Source organism: Marmota marmota, unplaced genomic scaffold, assembly GCF_001458135.2.
Source record: "Marmota marmota marmota unplaced genomic scaffold, marMar, whole genome shotgun sequence".
NCBI lineage: Eukaryota > Metazoa > Chordata > Mammalia > Rodentia > Sciuridae > Marmota > Marmota marmota.
The window spans coordinates 23,618,491-23,634,383 of record NW_025999869.1 but is presented as its reverse complement, the minus strand read 5'-3'; the positions used below and the strand labels follow the sequence as shown (position 1 = coordinate 23,634,383).

The following is a 15,893-nucleotide window of genomic DNA, read 5'->3' as shown; positions in this document are numbered from 1 at the left end:
TTAGGCATGTGTAAGAATTATTCCCCTTTGGGTTTATTATCCTTGATATTTTGTAATTGGATTTATCATTTTCTCAAGATTTATTATTATTTATTATTGTGTTTTGGGATAAACACCCCTTGGTTACTATAGATGTTTGCTTTTATATATGAATGGAGTTGATTTGCTTTTATTGAATTCAGGAGTCACTGGGCCTGTGCTCACTGTGACAGTGATCTGCTCTTCTTTTTAGTGATTCTTTTGTCAGGATTATGTGAGTTTGGTTAAGAGGCAATTTTTAGTTTGTCAAAACTAAGTAGGATGGGGGCTGGGGTTGTGGCTCAGTGGTAGAAGTGCTTACCTTGCATGCATGAGCCAATGTGTTCAATACCCGGCACCACAATAAAATGAAAACAAACAAAAATAAAGGTGTTGTGTCATTAAAAAAAAAAAAAAAAAAAAAAAANGCACCACAATAAAATGAAAACAAACAAAAATAAAGGTGTTGTGTCATTAAAAAAAAAAAAAAAAAAAAAACTAGGATGACTGAACCTTATCACAAGACGGGCTTGGAATAGGCAGGAGCTGAAAGGTTGGAGTGGTATACCCTGTTACCTGGCCCTCCCCAGCTTGGGTGAGACTCTGGACCTTCTTTTCTCAACCAGGCTTCTTATATGAACCTCAGAACATGATTTAAGCAATTCCTTTCTGAATTCTTTCAAGGATAGTACATAACTAGTATCATTTTAGATGCAGTGAAACTGATTTCTATATTAATTTCCTAGTGCTGAGTAGTAAATTACCCAAAATATACCATCTTGAAACAGCACAGATTTATTCTTTTAACAGTTTTGAAGGCTAGAACTCAAAATCAATTTCAATGAACTAAAGTCAAGGGCTGACTCCTGCTGTGGGCTCTGAGGGGAGAATGCTTCTTTACTTTTTCCAGCTTCTAGTGGTTGCCTCTATCTCTTGGATTACGGCCCTTCCTCCATCTTCAAAGTGCATCTCTCTGGTCGGTTTCCACCAACACATCACCTTCTCCTGTAATTTGACTTCCCTCTGCCGCCCTCTTATTAGGTTACTTATGATTACATTTAGTACCACCCCAGGGATAATATATTTCCAAGATCCTTAGCTTCCATCACTTCAGCAAAGTCACCTTTGCCATATAAGGTAATATTCAAAGGTTCAGGGAATGAGGACCTGGATGTCTTTGGGGGCCACTATTTAGCCTGAGCACAGATAATATAGGACCTTAGGGCTCAATCCGCTTCTGGACCCTGGATGAGAAAGGCAGACTACACAATATGCTTACCAGATCTGCCCAAAGCTTGACTGAATCAAGATCTAACACAGTTCTGAATGACTCTGACAAAACTCCACAAAGTGGAATTCTAAAGTGTGACTGGGAAGCATTAGAATAACTGCAAATGGCTTCAAGATGTTAGCTGACAATTCCATGGAAAAGAGTATTGGGCTTTATCAGAATTGTCATCAAGAGTGGAAATGAGAGGCTTGTTCTTCCAGGTCTGGTTGGAGGCAGGACCTGAGTATGTGTGAGCCTGGCTTGCCTTCCACACTGGGACCTGCCCTTGAAGAGTAGTTGGGATTGACGGTAAGGCTGAGCTGATACACAGAAGATGCAGAGGAGAATGACTGCCTTCTGCATGGTGGACAGATCAGGCTTCAAGTGGGCTATTTCCTCTCTAGAGAGCCCTGAGTCTTGATGACTATCTGGCAGGTGTGTGGAGAGAGAAGATGGTGGGTACTCAATGAGATAACTACTTAAGGTTTCTGTCAAAACTTAAGACCCCATTCAACTACTTCAGATTTAGAAGAAACCAAGGCCCAGGCAGAGAGGTCACCTGCACAGATTTACAGTTAAGGGAGCCCATCCTTCTTAACAGCAAGGGGAGGGGGACATTTATTTATCCTATGGAGGGAAGCAGAGTGACTGAGTCCAACTGTAAAGCTGCTGAGCCCTGTAGGCTCTTAGAGGCTGCTGCAGGGGGACACAGTTTAGGAAATCAGTCCAAATTTCATGTGAAACAACTTTATGATCTCAGAACCTCTTAAACATTCAACATTCTAGACACAAGTTTTTTTTTTTTAAAGAATGTTTCTTCATCTGGTTCAGTTGATATCAGAAGTGAGCAGCTGGTGGGGATTGTAGCTCAGTTGGTAGAGTACTTGGCTAATATTGCAAGGCCCTGGGTTCAATCCTCTGCGCGCACACACACACACACAAAACCCAAAATCAAAAAAAACAAGCAGCTAATGAACATAAGATCCCAGGGAACTAACATTGCATTTCACGATCTCTGAGCATTGATCAATGTTCTTCTTAATCCTGTAGAATTTCTCCACATATTCAGAACGTCCTAAGAGCTCCACAAAATCTTCATCATGAGTGATTATCAGAAGCTGGAAGTTACGCTGCTGGGAGCGGCTCTTTATTATCCTGAAACAATATATTTAGAATATTTTATGATTTAAGAGCAAAAATTTGGAAAAGTCACTACAAACCTTGTCAGACACATGAACTGCTGCTACATGTGGCAACTAAGCTTTTCCTGTGCTGTGTATGTCAGGGCCTCTGGCTACCCTGCAGGAAGTTGAGGTGGTGGTGGTGGTCAGGGGCCTTCAGCCAGTAAGGCAGGAGTCCCATCTCCTGTCCAGGCAGTGGGGATGCATGGCTGATTCCACCTTAGGGACCCGTAAGAACCAGGCCAAGAATTTGGACTTGCTCTTCTAGATCGCAAAGTTGTTCCTACTAAAGAAGGTGGAGGCGTTTGAGGAATGCCTCAACTCCTCAACTTCTTCCCCTACATTTTCCTGACCTGTTGCTAGCTATCTCTTTTAAAAAAAGATGACAGGGGAATAACACTGCTTTCTTCAGAGCTGAGTCTACTTAGAATTCTGTCACCACTAGTCACTAGATGCATCCGTTCTATGACACACAGGAGACCTGAGTGGGTGCACTGGGAACACTTTTTTGCTCATCTATATGATGAGGTAACCAGCTTTGGGACTGAGACCTGAAAGACTAACCAGTTATTTATCTCTTGCCTGAAACTGGACGCACTTGAGTTTCTAAAGCACTAGCCCTTCCTTGCTCGTCCTGCCTGACTACTGAGAGCAGACTGAGGATGGCCCTGCTGCTTAGGGCCCCTGGCCCATGCTGTGCTGTCAGGCAGGAAATATCACCTCTGTCAGAAAGTCTTCCTGGAGTCGGGAGTGCCCCCAAACATCCCCTTCTACCTCAGGGTTGAGGGCCTTTGCAAAAGCTGCCCAACCTTGGAGCCTGCGCCCACACAGGTGAATGTGGTAAAAGGTGCGTGCAGTTTCACCCTCGGCAGTCTACTTAATCACTAGTGTGCTTTTTGAATAAGAGTTTTGTTGTTCCTCAGAGCTGTTTGATGCACTGTAAAAAGCTTGGGAGACAGTCCTAAACCCACTACCACCATGTACAAACATCTCAGCAGGGCACACCAACTCCTGTTTGTGACGTGTGGGTTCACAGGAGGACATGTCTGGGGCTGCTGTTCACTATTTCATTTTCAAGGGAATCTGAAGAATTACTATCAAAAGGAAAAGTGTCTGTCAAAAGTGTCTGTCACCGACTGGTTTCCCCAAGAAGGACACATCTAGGTGGAGTTCACCCCACACAACTCTCTTGATCAAAACTATCACAATCTCCCAAATATGAGACACTTACTCAACCAGAGCGTGTGCAAGAGATTCAATGTTTTCTCGGTCAAGATTTGTTGTTGGTTCATCCAAGGCAAGGATGCCACAGTTCAGGCAGAAAGTTTCAGCCAGCGCCAAGCGAATGATGAGTGAGGCCAACACCTGGGGAAAAGCCCAGGAGTGAGATGCATACCACAGACTGGCACGATTGCTTCAGAAGGCAAAGGTGAGTAAATGTCACAAAGTCACTGACATTAGAGAAATTGCTGTTGTGTGGGAGAGCCCAGCCTGCAACCAGGTTCTTATGTCCCTCTGGAAGGTGAGCCATCAGCTGCATGCTCACGCCCATCATTTGCAATGAAATAAAATGCTAAATGCAACACTGATTCTCCCCCTGCCCTCCAATAAAAAAAACATATCAGCTATAATCAAAACTTGAAACCACAGGCTCACAACAGAGATGCATTACCACTTGGCTATAACAAATAATTTTAATAAAGGTATAAGATTTATGATCTTAAAAAGTCTTCACCTGACCTTTATGGTTTTCTGATAAAGAGACTTGGTACCAGGTATTGTGTTCTGGTCCACACTGAAATGTTTGTATGTATAATTTTGAGAAAGTAAGAGGGAAAAAACAATCATGGGTCACAGTATCAGGATGAGTATAGAAGTGTGGTTTTGTTTACGCTTACCTGCAGGAAATCCAAGTAACTAGAACTATTAGGCACTTTCATGACTAACAGAAACCTAATACTAAAACCCTCAGACTCAAATAAAGCCAACTGAGAGTACAAGGAACACAGAATTAATAGTGTAGGACTATTCTGTGAAATATAAAGTACATTTATGTGAGTTATAAATTCTTTCTCCTACTGAATTTGTGAGTTGATTTTGTAGTAGTACACACATTCTCATAATGGCCAGGGAGGCCAGCAGCTTGCAGAAACGAGGGCCACTGCTTCCCCGTTCGGGGACAGGTACTTCCTTCCTGCCTTTGAATCCCCTGCTGCCAACTTTACTACCACCCACTCACAATGGCCTCTAAAGCCTCAGCAAAAGCCAGTGTTAGGTACAGTTGAGGCCCACCTCCACCAAACCATTTGTTTTTCCTTCTCTCCCAATGCCAAGAAAGCAATTACTACCACAAAGCAATTACTACTATCTACAGTAAATCTATTTTTGCTCAGAAAGTATTTTTGAGTTGGGTGCAGTAAGGCAACCGTGTAATCCCAGCTACTCAGGAGGCTGAAGTAGGAGGACTACAAATTTGAGGCCAGCCTTGGTAACTTAGGCTCTTTCTTAAAAAATAAAAAGGGATGGGGATACACAGTGGTAGAACATGCATGGGGACAATTCCCAGTATCATGCACATACAAAGGAAGTAATTTTGAAAGCATTTTAAATCTAGAGGTATCTTGATTCAAATTCACTTATAATTAACAGTAAAAAAATCACAAAAGCAAATAGGGATACTGATTATAGATCATAAATTTGTCATTTTTGCAGACTACAATTTAGATAGTAATCTGCAGCTGTCTTGAATTGGTATCAGCTCTCTGGGCTGATGATACACACATGCATGGTTTATTCTTTTTTATGTGTGGGGGACTAGAAATTGAACCCAGGGGCACTTAACCACTGAGCCACATCCCCAGTGCTTTCTATTTTGAGACAGGGTCTCACTAAGTTGCTTAGGGCCTTGCTAAATTGCTGAGGCTGGCTTTGAATTTGCGACCCTCCTGCCTCAGTCTCCTGAGTCACTGGGATTATAGGTGTGTGCCACCATGCCTAGCTGCATGGTATATTCTTTAAGCAAAAAACTATAGAAGTAATTAAGATAACATGGGCATACTTTTCTTTTTTGAAATTTTATGAAAATCAGGGTCCAGAGGTATATGAAGTATAATCTGCTTCTAATCTGAGAAGTGTTTGGTAGAAACCTGTGCACAGTGAAAGGACCTAGCTTTATACCCCAGGATGCAGACCCCATTATCCTGACTCTTTAAAATATCATTCTTCTTTGTGATTTTGCTCTGTGCTCCATATCCAAGCAGGGCTGTCCTCCCAGAGACTTCATGTGGAGCCAGCTGGCCTGACCTGACAACTGTGTCTTGTGTATGTGGTGCTGGTGACAGAAACCCCTATGGGCATCAAGGCAACTGAATGACAAGAGCCCTCTTTTTGAGGTCTGTGGGTCCAGAAGCTAGGCTAGGGTGGTAGAAGGTTGGTTCTATATGGGGGCTACTTTCTCAAGAAGATTCTCTCATTTACTGGAATGTCTCATCTGGCGCAGCCTAGAATCTGGCTTGTTAACACTACTATGATTAATAGTATATAGTTACTATTACTAATATAATTAATATTAATTTTGAATTTTTACTTCTCTGAAATCAGAATATGTCTTACAGTTGTAAGTATCTTTTTCTTTCTTGGTAGCACATTAAAGAGTAGTAGATAAGGCAGTGAGTGACCTTACTCTGAGAAGGAATGCTGTGAAATGATAATGGGTTCAGCCTCTTTCTCTACACAAGCCTATCCTGAGACCCTTCAGGCCCTTCTCTTAAAAGCCACTATACAGAATGCTGCAGGAAATATTGGTTGGCATTAGGAGAGGGTAACCACAGATGCTGAAAAGAGCTTCCTACCATCAAGGACAGCCCTGGGTGCTTTCTGGTACTCTTCCTGTCAGAATTCCGAGATACTTGCCTTTTGTCCGGCACTGCATCGTCCTCGCATGTCCAAGGCTGTGTCTCCCTTCAGCATCACCACTCGGTAGTTATAATTCCGTCTTTTATCAGAAGCTGATACATTTTCATCAGCATCAGATCGTATTTCTATGTATTCAATATCTGATGCAGAAAGAAAAATACTTTAGTGTAAAATACTTTACCCTCTGCAGCCTTTTGTCATTTTCTACATCAAGTAAGCCTAGGAGAAACACATGAAGCTGATTTCATCTGGGGAAAATACTGGCTGATTTTGAACTTATTTCTCTGGCTGGGAAGATTTAAGATCCTGGCAGTCTGGCTAGAAGCAATTTGGATAACCCAACCCCTCTGCTGCTTCTCTAAGATTTTCCTTGGGCAGGTTTTCTTCTTATCGCATCAGGGTTTATCTCTATCTACACTTCAATAGAACCTATTATGTCATCAGCTAAATATCATGCCTACTGCAGCCAAGGATGTAAGTCCTATCAGGCTTTGGAATAGAAAACTTTGCATTTTCTTTTTGCTATGTTTCAAGATAAGATTTCTTAGAAAATCTCAAAGAGATGTTCAGAAAGGGGTCCAAGGAGGTAATACTTGCACAATGAGAGGTCATACGGGGAGAAGTTATGAAGAAGGCTTTGTGAAGAGTGTTTGTGACACACCATGTTAATTACCTTGTCCACGATAGGTACTTCGCCAAAGATCACGAATAATTTTATTGATTTCTTCCATTTTCATACTGTGAAATTTCATTATTGCTCTGGAAAAAGAGGCCATTGGTACTTTAATGGAACAATACTATGTACTACTATATATAAAAGATGTCTAATTATTTGTACTAATGTATGTCAAAATATATAATTACATATAATAATACAAATAACATAATATCATGAAATAATTCCCTAAAACTCTGAGTTACAAAAACAGAATATGAAAAAGAAGCTGGGCACAAAACATGCCTATAATCCCAGCAGCGTGGGAGGCTGAGGCAGGAGGATCACGAGTTCAAAGACAGGCTTAGCAATGGCTAGGTGTTGAGCAACTCGTGAGACCCTGACTCTAAATAAAATACAAAATAGGGCTGGGGATGTGGCTCAGTGGTTAAGCACCCCTGAGTTCAATCCCCGCAAACCAACCAACCAACAACCAACAAACAAAAAACCCCCAAACAAAACAAAACAAAAGAACTAGAAAAAAATAAATAGGACCAAAACCTTGCTGTTCCACTAGTATTGAATCTAGGAAACTACTTCCTGGTTCCTCTTCTCTTATTATTAAGGTTTACCAAAAGCCAGGCCCCTTGTGCTGCTTCTATTCCTCAGATCTGTGAATTTTTTTCCAACTAGAAGGAGGCTCTTCTAAATCACAGAGGGTGATTTAGAAGCTTAAATCAAAATTTTATTTTGCCTTCCTAATTACAGATTCAGAAATCCTAATTCTAAATGAGTGCATTAACTTCCATTTGGTTCTGGCATGTCCCTGCCCCCAAGTTTCTTTTAAGATAGTAGTTCCTAAACACTAAAAAGAAGAATGTTTGCAAAAATAAAAGTAGCCTGTCAAAAACCTCTTATAGTCCTTTTATAGTCACCTTTCATCAAAAAGACCTTAGGTTCTTTGGAAGTAGATTTATGAACTAATAAATGTCACTCCGATGATTAAAAGGCAAACATCACTGCCATCACCATACAAAGGATGTGAGGCGGACTTACTTCCATTTGCAGGCCTCTTATCTGATATATACAAAAAAAGAAACTGAACGTAATGCTACTGCCTCTGCAAAATCATTTCATGATCTCTTGGTTCACCAGCAAAAGAGAAAGAAATGACTCAACGTAAATACATTTTAAATATCAGATGAGGGATTATTGAAGTAGTGAACCCTGGAAAAAAAAAAAACATATTCTGCTTCTTGATGAGAATGCAACAAGTCTCCATTTTCTACTTTATGCTACTTTCAAAAAGACAGATAAGTCGGGGGTTGGTGGCACATGTCTGTAATCCAAGCTATGTGGGAGGCTGAAACAGGAGGATTACAAGTTCAAGGCCAGCCTTGGCAATTTAACAAGAATCTGTCTCAAAATAAAATAAAAATGGAGGCTGGAAATGTAGCTCAGGGGTAGAGCATTTGCCTAGATGCATGGGGCCCTAGGTTCAATCCCTAATATTGAAAAAAAGGAAAGAAAAGAAAAAAAAAGAGAGAGACAAAACATCTAAGAATTTCCTAAAAAGTCAAAATAAAAAAATCACACACTATGCTTGGGCCAATTGTATAAAAAAGACTGTCTTTCCATAGCATTGTACATTATGATCCTGATTTTTCAAAGAACTTTTTTTTAAGATTTTTTTTTAAGAGAGAGAGAGAGAGAGAGAGAGAGAGAATGAATTTGTTTTTAATATTTATTTTGTAGTTTTCGGTGGATACAACATCTTTATTTTATTTTTATGTGGTGCTGAGGATCGAACCCAGTGCCCCACGCATGCCAGGAGAGTGCGCTACCGCTTGAGCCACATCCCAGCCCCTCAAAGAACTTTTTTTAAAAAAAAGTTATTTTTCCATTCGAGTTAAAAATCTTCAATAATTAATGTAAGCAAGCATGCCCAATGTGGAAAACAAATTCCAGGTAGAGCAGGAGTGTCCAAGGCACACAGTCTATCCTGATCCCTTGTAGAGCAGAGGTGGTGCATTATTCCAGCCAGGTAGGTCTGCCAAGACACAAAATCCAGACCCACCAGGGGTGTGTCAGAGGGAGCTGATGTCTACCACTGTTGGCTGGATCATAAGCTAATCTTTATGTCCTCTATCTTTCTATGGAGGTTATACAACCATACTGTGCAACAGTTGGAGATGACTAAGATAAAATCAACCTAATGGAGTAACAATTATAGTGGTTATTACTGATGGACATTTATCTGAGCCACAACAATGCTAAATGGCCACATCATCTCATTGGATCTTGACAACAATACCAGGAGTTAGATTTTATCTCCACTTACCATTAATAAATGGAAAAATTAGTAAGTTGTTTCAGATCAGAGAAAAGTGGGCATGATATTAACAGTCCTTGATTATGGTAGCAAAAATTGAACAGGTAGTGAATATTTCATCTTTAAAGTTACCAGCCTCAGATTTATGAGTATCATCAAATCCTCAAGACAGACCTAGCTCCCAACCATCTATATAAAGTATTAAACAGCAAGGAAAAACATAAGTGAAGAGAGGTCAAAAGAAGTTCAGGCCTATTATGTGTATGAAAATAAAAAGAAACACTCTAAAATAAAACAAAATTTAGTAAGTGAGGGTAATATAAAGAACACATGACCATGTGGTATTTGTCCCAAGAAAGCAAGAATAGTACAACATAAAAAAATGATTTTAATAGATGTCAAAGAAGCTTTTGATATAATGTAACATCGAGTTTTGATTAAAAATCTTCAATAAGAGAAAAAATAGAAAATTTCCTTAACTTGATAAAATTCCTTTCTCAGGTACCTATGGCAAGCTATCGATTTAATTTAAAATATACAGAAGCATTCCTTGTACAGCTAAGAACTAGAGAAAATGCTCACTATTATGGCCATTCTAAAATGATGTCCTGGGGATCTCTAACAGTTTATTTAAGTAAGACAATGAAAAGAAATGAGGCATAAATGATGGGGGTGGAGGCTATCATTGTTTTTACAAGTGATACAATTGTATACTTAGGAAATCCAAGAAAGTCAACTAAAAAATTAAGACTAATAAGATGGTTATAAATAAATACACAAAATTAATAGTTTTAGTATTCTAACAGCTAACAACATTATAAGTGACAATCAAAAAACAGGGATCCTATTCAAACAGCAATAGAAACTATAAAATACATAAAAATCCAGCAATAAAGTATATAATCTAGAAGAAAAAGCCATAAAATATTATAATAGGACAAAAACTTGATTTAAGAGACTTTTAGTAAAAGGTCCAAAATGGTAGATTCAATACTGCAAAGTTATGTATTCTCCCCAAGTAATCCATAAATAAAAGGCAATCCAAACAGAAATCCCAAAAGTTAAAAAAAAAAAAAAAATAGAACCCACAGTATGATTCTAAAATTCTAAGAAACAATGCAAAAGAATAAAATTTTGGTAATAAGAATAAAACAGTTGGTAGAAGCCAGGCCTGTAATCCCGGCAGCTGGGGAGACAGAGGCAGGAAGATCACAAATTCAAAGTCAGCTTCAGCAACTTAAGCAGCTTATCAAAGTCAGCCTCAGCAAGGCTCTAAGCAGCTTATCAAGACCCTGTCTCAAATATAAAAAGAAAAGAAAACTGGCTGGAGATGTGGCTCAGTGGTTAAGTACCCCTAGGTTAAATCCCCGGTACCAAAAAAACAACAATTGGTAGACAAGAAGAAAATCCAGAAATAAGTCTAATACATATAAAACTTTTGGCATGACATTTCAAACCAACCTAAAAACTTCCAACATGGCTGGAAAAAAGAAAAAAAATAAAATGCTATAACTACTCTTCATCAAAACCCAAAATAAAACTGAAAAAGAAAATGATTAAATGTTAAAGTAAGTTGGACGTAGTGGCACAGGTCTATAGCTATATTATTCAAGAGGCTCTCTTGAGCCCAGGAATTTGGGCCCAGCCTGGACAACAAGTTAGAACGCATCTTAAAGAAAAAGAAGGAAAGAAAAAAAGTAAAACTACCAGAAGAAAACATTTCTATAATTTTAGATGGGGAAGACTTTTCTAATTAAGGCACAGAATTAAGAAGCCATAAGTAAGAAGACTAAAGATTTGACTATGTAAAAATTAAAAGTCACAAATGACACCATAAAGAAAGTTAAAAGAAATTTAACCTCACTAATAAGGAGGGAAATGTAAATTACAGTGAAAGCATTTTTTGTGTGCAAAAGACTAGCAAAAACCAAAATGGCCAATAATAATAGGCAGACTTGGAAACGATCACTTTCATATATTACTGGTGGAAAAATAAATTTAATAAATGTTTTTGGAAGGCAATTAGGCATTAACAAGTTAAAAATGTACATACCCCCTGACCCAGTAACTTCAGATATCTTTCTGGTATATCTGCATAAGTGTGCAAAGATACACACTGCAGCAAAATTGGTAGTAGCCAACTTTTAAAAGCTTCCTCGTATGTCCATCAATAGTTAAATAAGGTAGGTAATATCCATTTAGATTATGAAACCATTAAAAGTGATGAGGTATTGGGCTGGGGATGTGGCTCAAGTGGTAACGCGCTCGCCTGGCATGCGCGGGACGCTGGGTTCGATCCTCAGCACCACATAAAAATAAAATAAAGATGTTGTGTCCACCGAAAACTGAAAAATAAATATTTAAAAAATTCTCTCTCTCTTTCTTCTCTCTCTCTTAAAAAAAAAGTGATGAGGTACTAACATATATGAATATAAATGAATTGTGTTAAATGAAAAAGGACAACAGAAAAACGTGATACCATTCACATAAAAACAAAACAGATATATTTGAATACTACATGTAAAGACACTGTGAGGGAAATGAAAATACGTCACTGATGTAATACTGAAGTGATGAATAAACAGCAGACACTGTCATGGAAATAAAGCTAAGTCTAGTCTGAAGTGTGTCCTATGATTTGCATAGTCATGAAGTGTGGGGAGGCAGAAATTATCTGTAATACAAAGCTGAATGTGTTTAGTGGTAAAGTGTTGTGGAGTACAAAGGAAGGAAAAAATATCTGTTTGGAAAGGGTTTCATCAAGGCAGTATTTTGAGGAGGAGAAGTGGCATAGGAAAATGTGGTGTACCTTAACGGAACAAAACTATTCAGAGTTTGCTTAGGAACATAGTGAACAGTGAGAGCTAAAAATGGGAAGAGACAGGTATGGAATTGTTTCCTAAAATGAAAGGAATAGGGACTGCCACCTTTTGGAAGCTTAACCTGGTAGAAACAGAAGAGAGTGTATGTAAGGGTGTAAGGAGTGGTAAGAGATCAGAGGTAGAGGAGGCTACCAGTGATAGGGAAGAGTTAGGCTGACGTCTTGGAAAGAGCAGCTGTGAAACAGTACCATGTCAAGAACCCTGTGGGACCTGACTGCTGACTGACAGTGGACCAATTAACTTCACACACATTGAACACGTGATTTTTTTTTTTTGCTGGGGATTGAACCCAGGGCCTCACACATGGTAAGCAAATGCTGTCCCACTGAATTACATCCTGGCTTTTGTAGGTATTTAGTATTAAATACCTTAAAGATTAACCATAAAAGTCTATGACCTTCTCCTGAAGCAAAGATTTGAATTTCCTGGGCTAGATACTGTTGGAGGCAAGTAGTTACCTCACATATATCAGCCCCACCACGGCAGTGTGCACATCTCTGTTAATTACACATACCACTCATGTGAAGTGCTATGCTTTTTTTGTGTGTGTGAAACCTGGTTCCCAAAAGAAAGCAAGAAGCTCTAATATCTATGAAAATAATGGTTTATAAATTACTTAGTCTTATATTTAAATACTCATTAAGAGTCTAAAAAAGATTTCATTAAGAATTCTGCAAAAATATATTGCATTTGCTGAGGACACATATTGGTTTTAGTGGCATTTATAATTCTGGTGATCTATGAAAGTCTTAGGATGTGATCCCCACAAATGACAAAGGTCTAATATGTTTCCTGTTTAAAAGGAGGCATCAAGAGGCCAGAAAGACAAAAAGACACATGCCAGTGAAACTATTCTATGTGATACTATACTGGTAGATAAATGCCATTGGATATTCATCAAAACTCACAGAACATATACTACCAAGAGTAAACTAATGCAAACAATGGATTTGGATTATGGTATGTCAACATAGGTTCACAGAGCATAACAAATGTTATCACTGATGTAGGATACTACTAATGTGTGAGGTCAGGGAGCACATGGGAAATCTCTACTTTTTTGTCGGCTCAATTCAATTTTGCTGTTAATCTAAAATTGCTCTAATAAAGTCTATTAAAACAACAACAGGCTGGGGATGAAGCTTAGTGGTAGAACACTTGCCTATGTATATGAGGCCACAGGTTTGAATCTCAGAACTGTAAAATAAAGCACAACACAGACATGTGCCAGTGGTGGAGCTATTTCCATCTATGTCCCTTTTCCTTCTGTATGCAGACATGCCCTTTACCTTTAAATGCCTAGATGACTCTATTATTCTTGACACCTCTTTCAACCAGAGCTTCTGCCCCAGCATCAAGAAAATATTCCCTTTGGTTCTAAACTTTGGTATCCAATGCTTCCCATACTTAGCCTTTAAGGGAAAGCTTTTCAGAGCCTCTGAGTTACCTTCTTCCTAAGCATACATGGCTTCCAGCCTCATGTCACAATTGAAGCAGCATATTAAGCCTACCCAGGAAAGCAATTAGAGTAATAGAAATCAAACCTCAGCTCACTTATGCTAGGCAAGTGCTCTACCACTGAGCTGCCCTTTTAATTTTTTTTGAGACAGGGTCTTGGTAGGTTGTCCAGGCTGGCCTTGAATTGCGATCCTTCTGCCTCAGTCTCCCAACTGGCTGGGATTACAGAAGTGCAGGCTCACACCCACCTAGGGTTCTTGTTCCTGCTGTGAAGACCACTTTCCTGGCCATCTCAGAACCTAGCCTCTAGTATGGAACTGAATGCCTGAGACACACCATGAGAGAGCAAGTTTCTAAGGGGTTAGAACAGCATCACCCAAACAGACCAAGACCTCACCTTTTAGAAGACCTGTCCAGCTCTTACTTCTTTCCATACTTAAACCATCTTCAAGGCTCAAGGTACTGAGAAGATTGGCTAAACTGTGCAAAATGTGACCTGATGCTCAAAATCAGATGTGCATAAGAAAAGTGAATCTTGACTGGATTTCCCTGTAGTCTCAAAGCTATCTCACAGACTAGAACATTATCTGAAAAGGCCAAACACCTATGAACTTTTTTCCTAATAAACTATTAATTCTGAAGTATGATAAAAAAAATACGTAATGAAAAATTAAACAAGTTGGAAAAAAGCAGTAAATATTATATTTACAAAAGTCATTTCCCAACAATATATTATCTTTATCCTTGTATTTAAAATTGTTTCAAACTCTGAGATATGCAGGTTGCTGAAAAACTGGCTATGATTATTATTCCTTATTACGGTTGCTATGCTTCCCTACTGCCCTGGAACTTAGCACTGGGGGACTGTCTTGCTTCCCTACATCTGGGTCAGTGAAAGCCCTCTTGTATAAGGAAAATGGTATCATAACAATTTTGTTCCAACTTACTAGTGACTTTTCTTATTTAGCAAAATTCAAAATCCCTAATTTGCCAATCTTAAATTGTACATTTAAAAGGAAAGTGACTCTTTCAAGATAAAACCTTGCAAAGTACTAATTTCCTGTGGCTAGACTCTTAAACATAAGCTTTTCAAATTTAGACAATGTTACAACCTTTATTGCAAAATAAAGGTTTGGTTAAAATAACATTCAGAAGATATGAATTCCCAATGGCTATCTTTTCATTTTGTAATCTACCCTCTGTAGGATACTACTAATGTGAAATCTTACTGTACCCATAGTCTGGACAAGAATGATGGCCACAAAATGACCTCTGAATAAAGACCTCAATTCAAAGCTCTCCCTGAATGCAGGGACCCATGCTCCAGCCTTATAGAAAGAAGGCTGCCTCAGACACAAAACTGTCAAAGTTGCATGTTTCTCTGAGTCTCAGAAGTAGTATGACCTAATATGCAATGTTCCATATCTAGGAAAAAATGTGTAGAATATTTTGGGCATAGGGTAGAACATTATACCTTTATTGATAATATTGATAATATTCCAAAATCATTTAAGTGGATGTATTCTATGAGGTAATACATTCTAAATGATGCATGTTTTCCTCTTCTCGTCTGCTGTGTCTCTGACCATTGCCAATGCTTCTACTTAGTGATGTTTTTAGATGATTACTAATAACAGATGGTAATCAGCTTTTCTTGAAAATGCACTGCTAATTTCCTGTGTTACCTTAAATAGACAACTGAATGCAACAATTACACTGACAGTATGCCTTATTCTAAGATGTGAAACAATAAGGGAAATTTTAGACCTTATTTTCTTCCAGGGAAGAAGGCAAATTTAGGCTCATAGTATAAACCTTGAGAAGTCCACTGTTTGCAAGTATAAGCCCACAAAGATACTGTATTGGGGAAATTTGTACTACTTCTTTTCTTTTCATTTAGAAGAATCCATCTGATTACCAGATAACAGATTTCAGCAAACAGCCCAGCTTTGTTTCTTAAGCTGGCCAAAATTGCTGGAAAGCATAGTAAAAGGAAACTGATTTTGCTGCAGAATACAATACTTATAACTGAATTTAAAACAAAACCAACTTTGCCTACCCAACTCAGTTCACTATTGCTTAAAGTCATTAACAATCTCCATTTTGTCAAATTCAAGGGTCAAGTCTTAGTCTTTATCTTATTCAACCTCTCAATAGCATTTTTTTTTTTTTTTTTTTTTCA

At 38.6% G+C, this 15,893-nt stretch overlaps 1 protein-coding gene across 1 annotated transcript in view; it reads right to left on the bottom strand.

The window, feature by feature from the left end:
* Positions 1-790: 790 nt before the first annotated feature.
* The window catches only part of Rad50 (RAD50 double strand break repair protein), a 96,857-nt gene continuing 81,754 nt past the window's right edge, over positions 791-15,893 (bottom strand). The window contains exons 22-25 of the mRNA XM_015492740.2: positions 7,058-7,143; positions 6,382-6,524; positions 3,701-3,834; positions 791-2,443 (exon numbers count right to left, since the gene is read on the bottom strand). Coding sequence (XP_015348226.1) covers positions 2,257-2,443; positions 3,701-3,834; positions 6,382-6,524; positions 7,058-7,143 — 550 coding nt within the window. The 3' untranslated portion in view covers positions 791-2,256. The remainder of the gene's footprint in view (positions 2,444-3,700; positions 3,835-6,381; positions 6,525-7,057; positions 7,144-15,893) is intronic.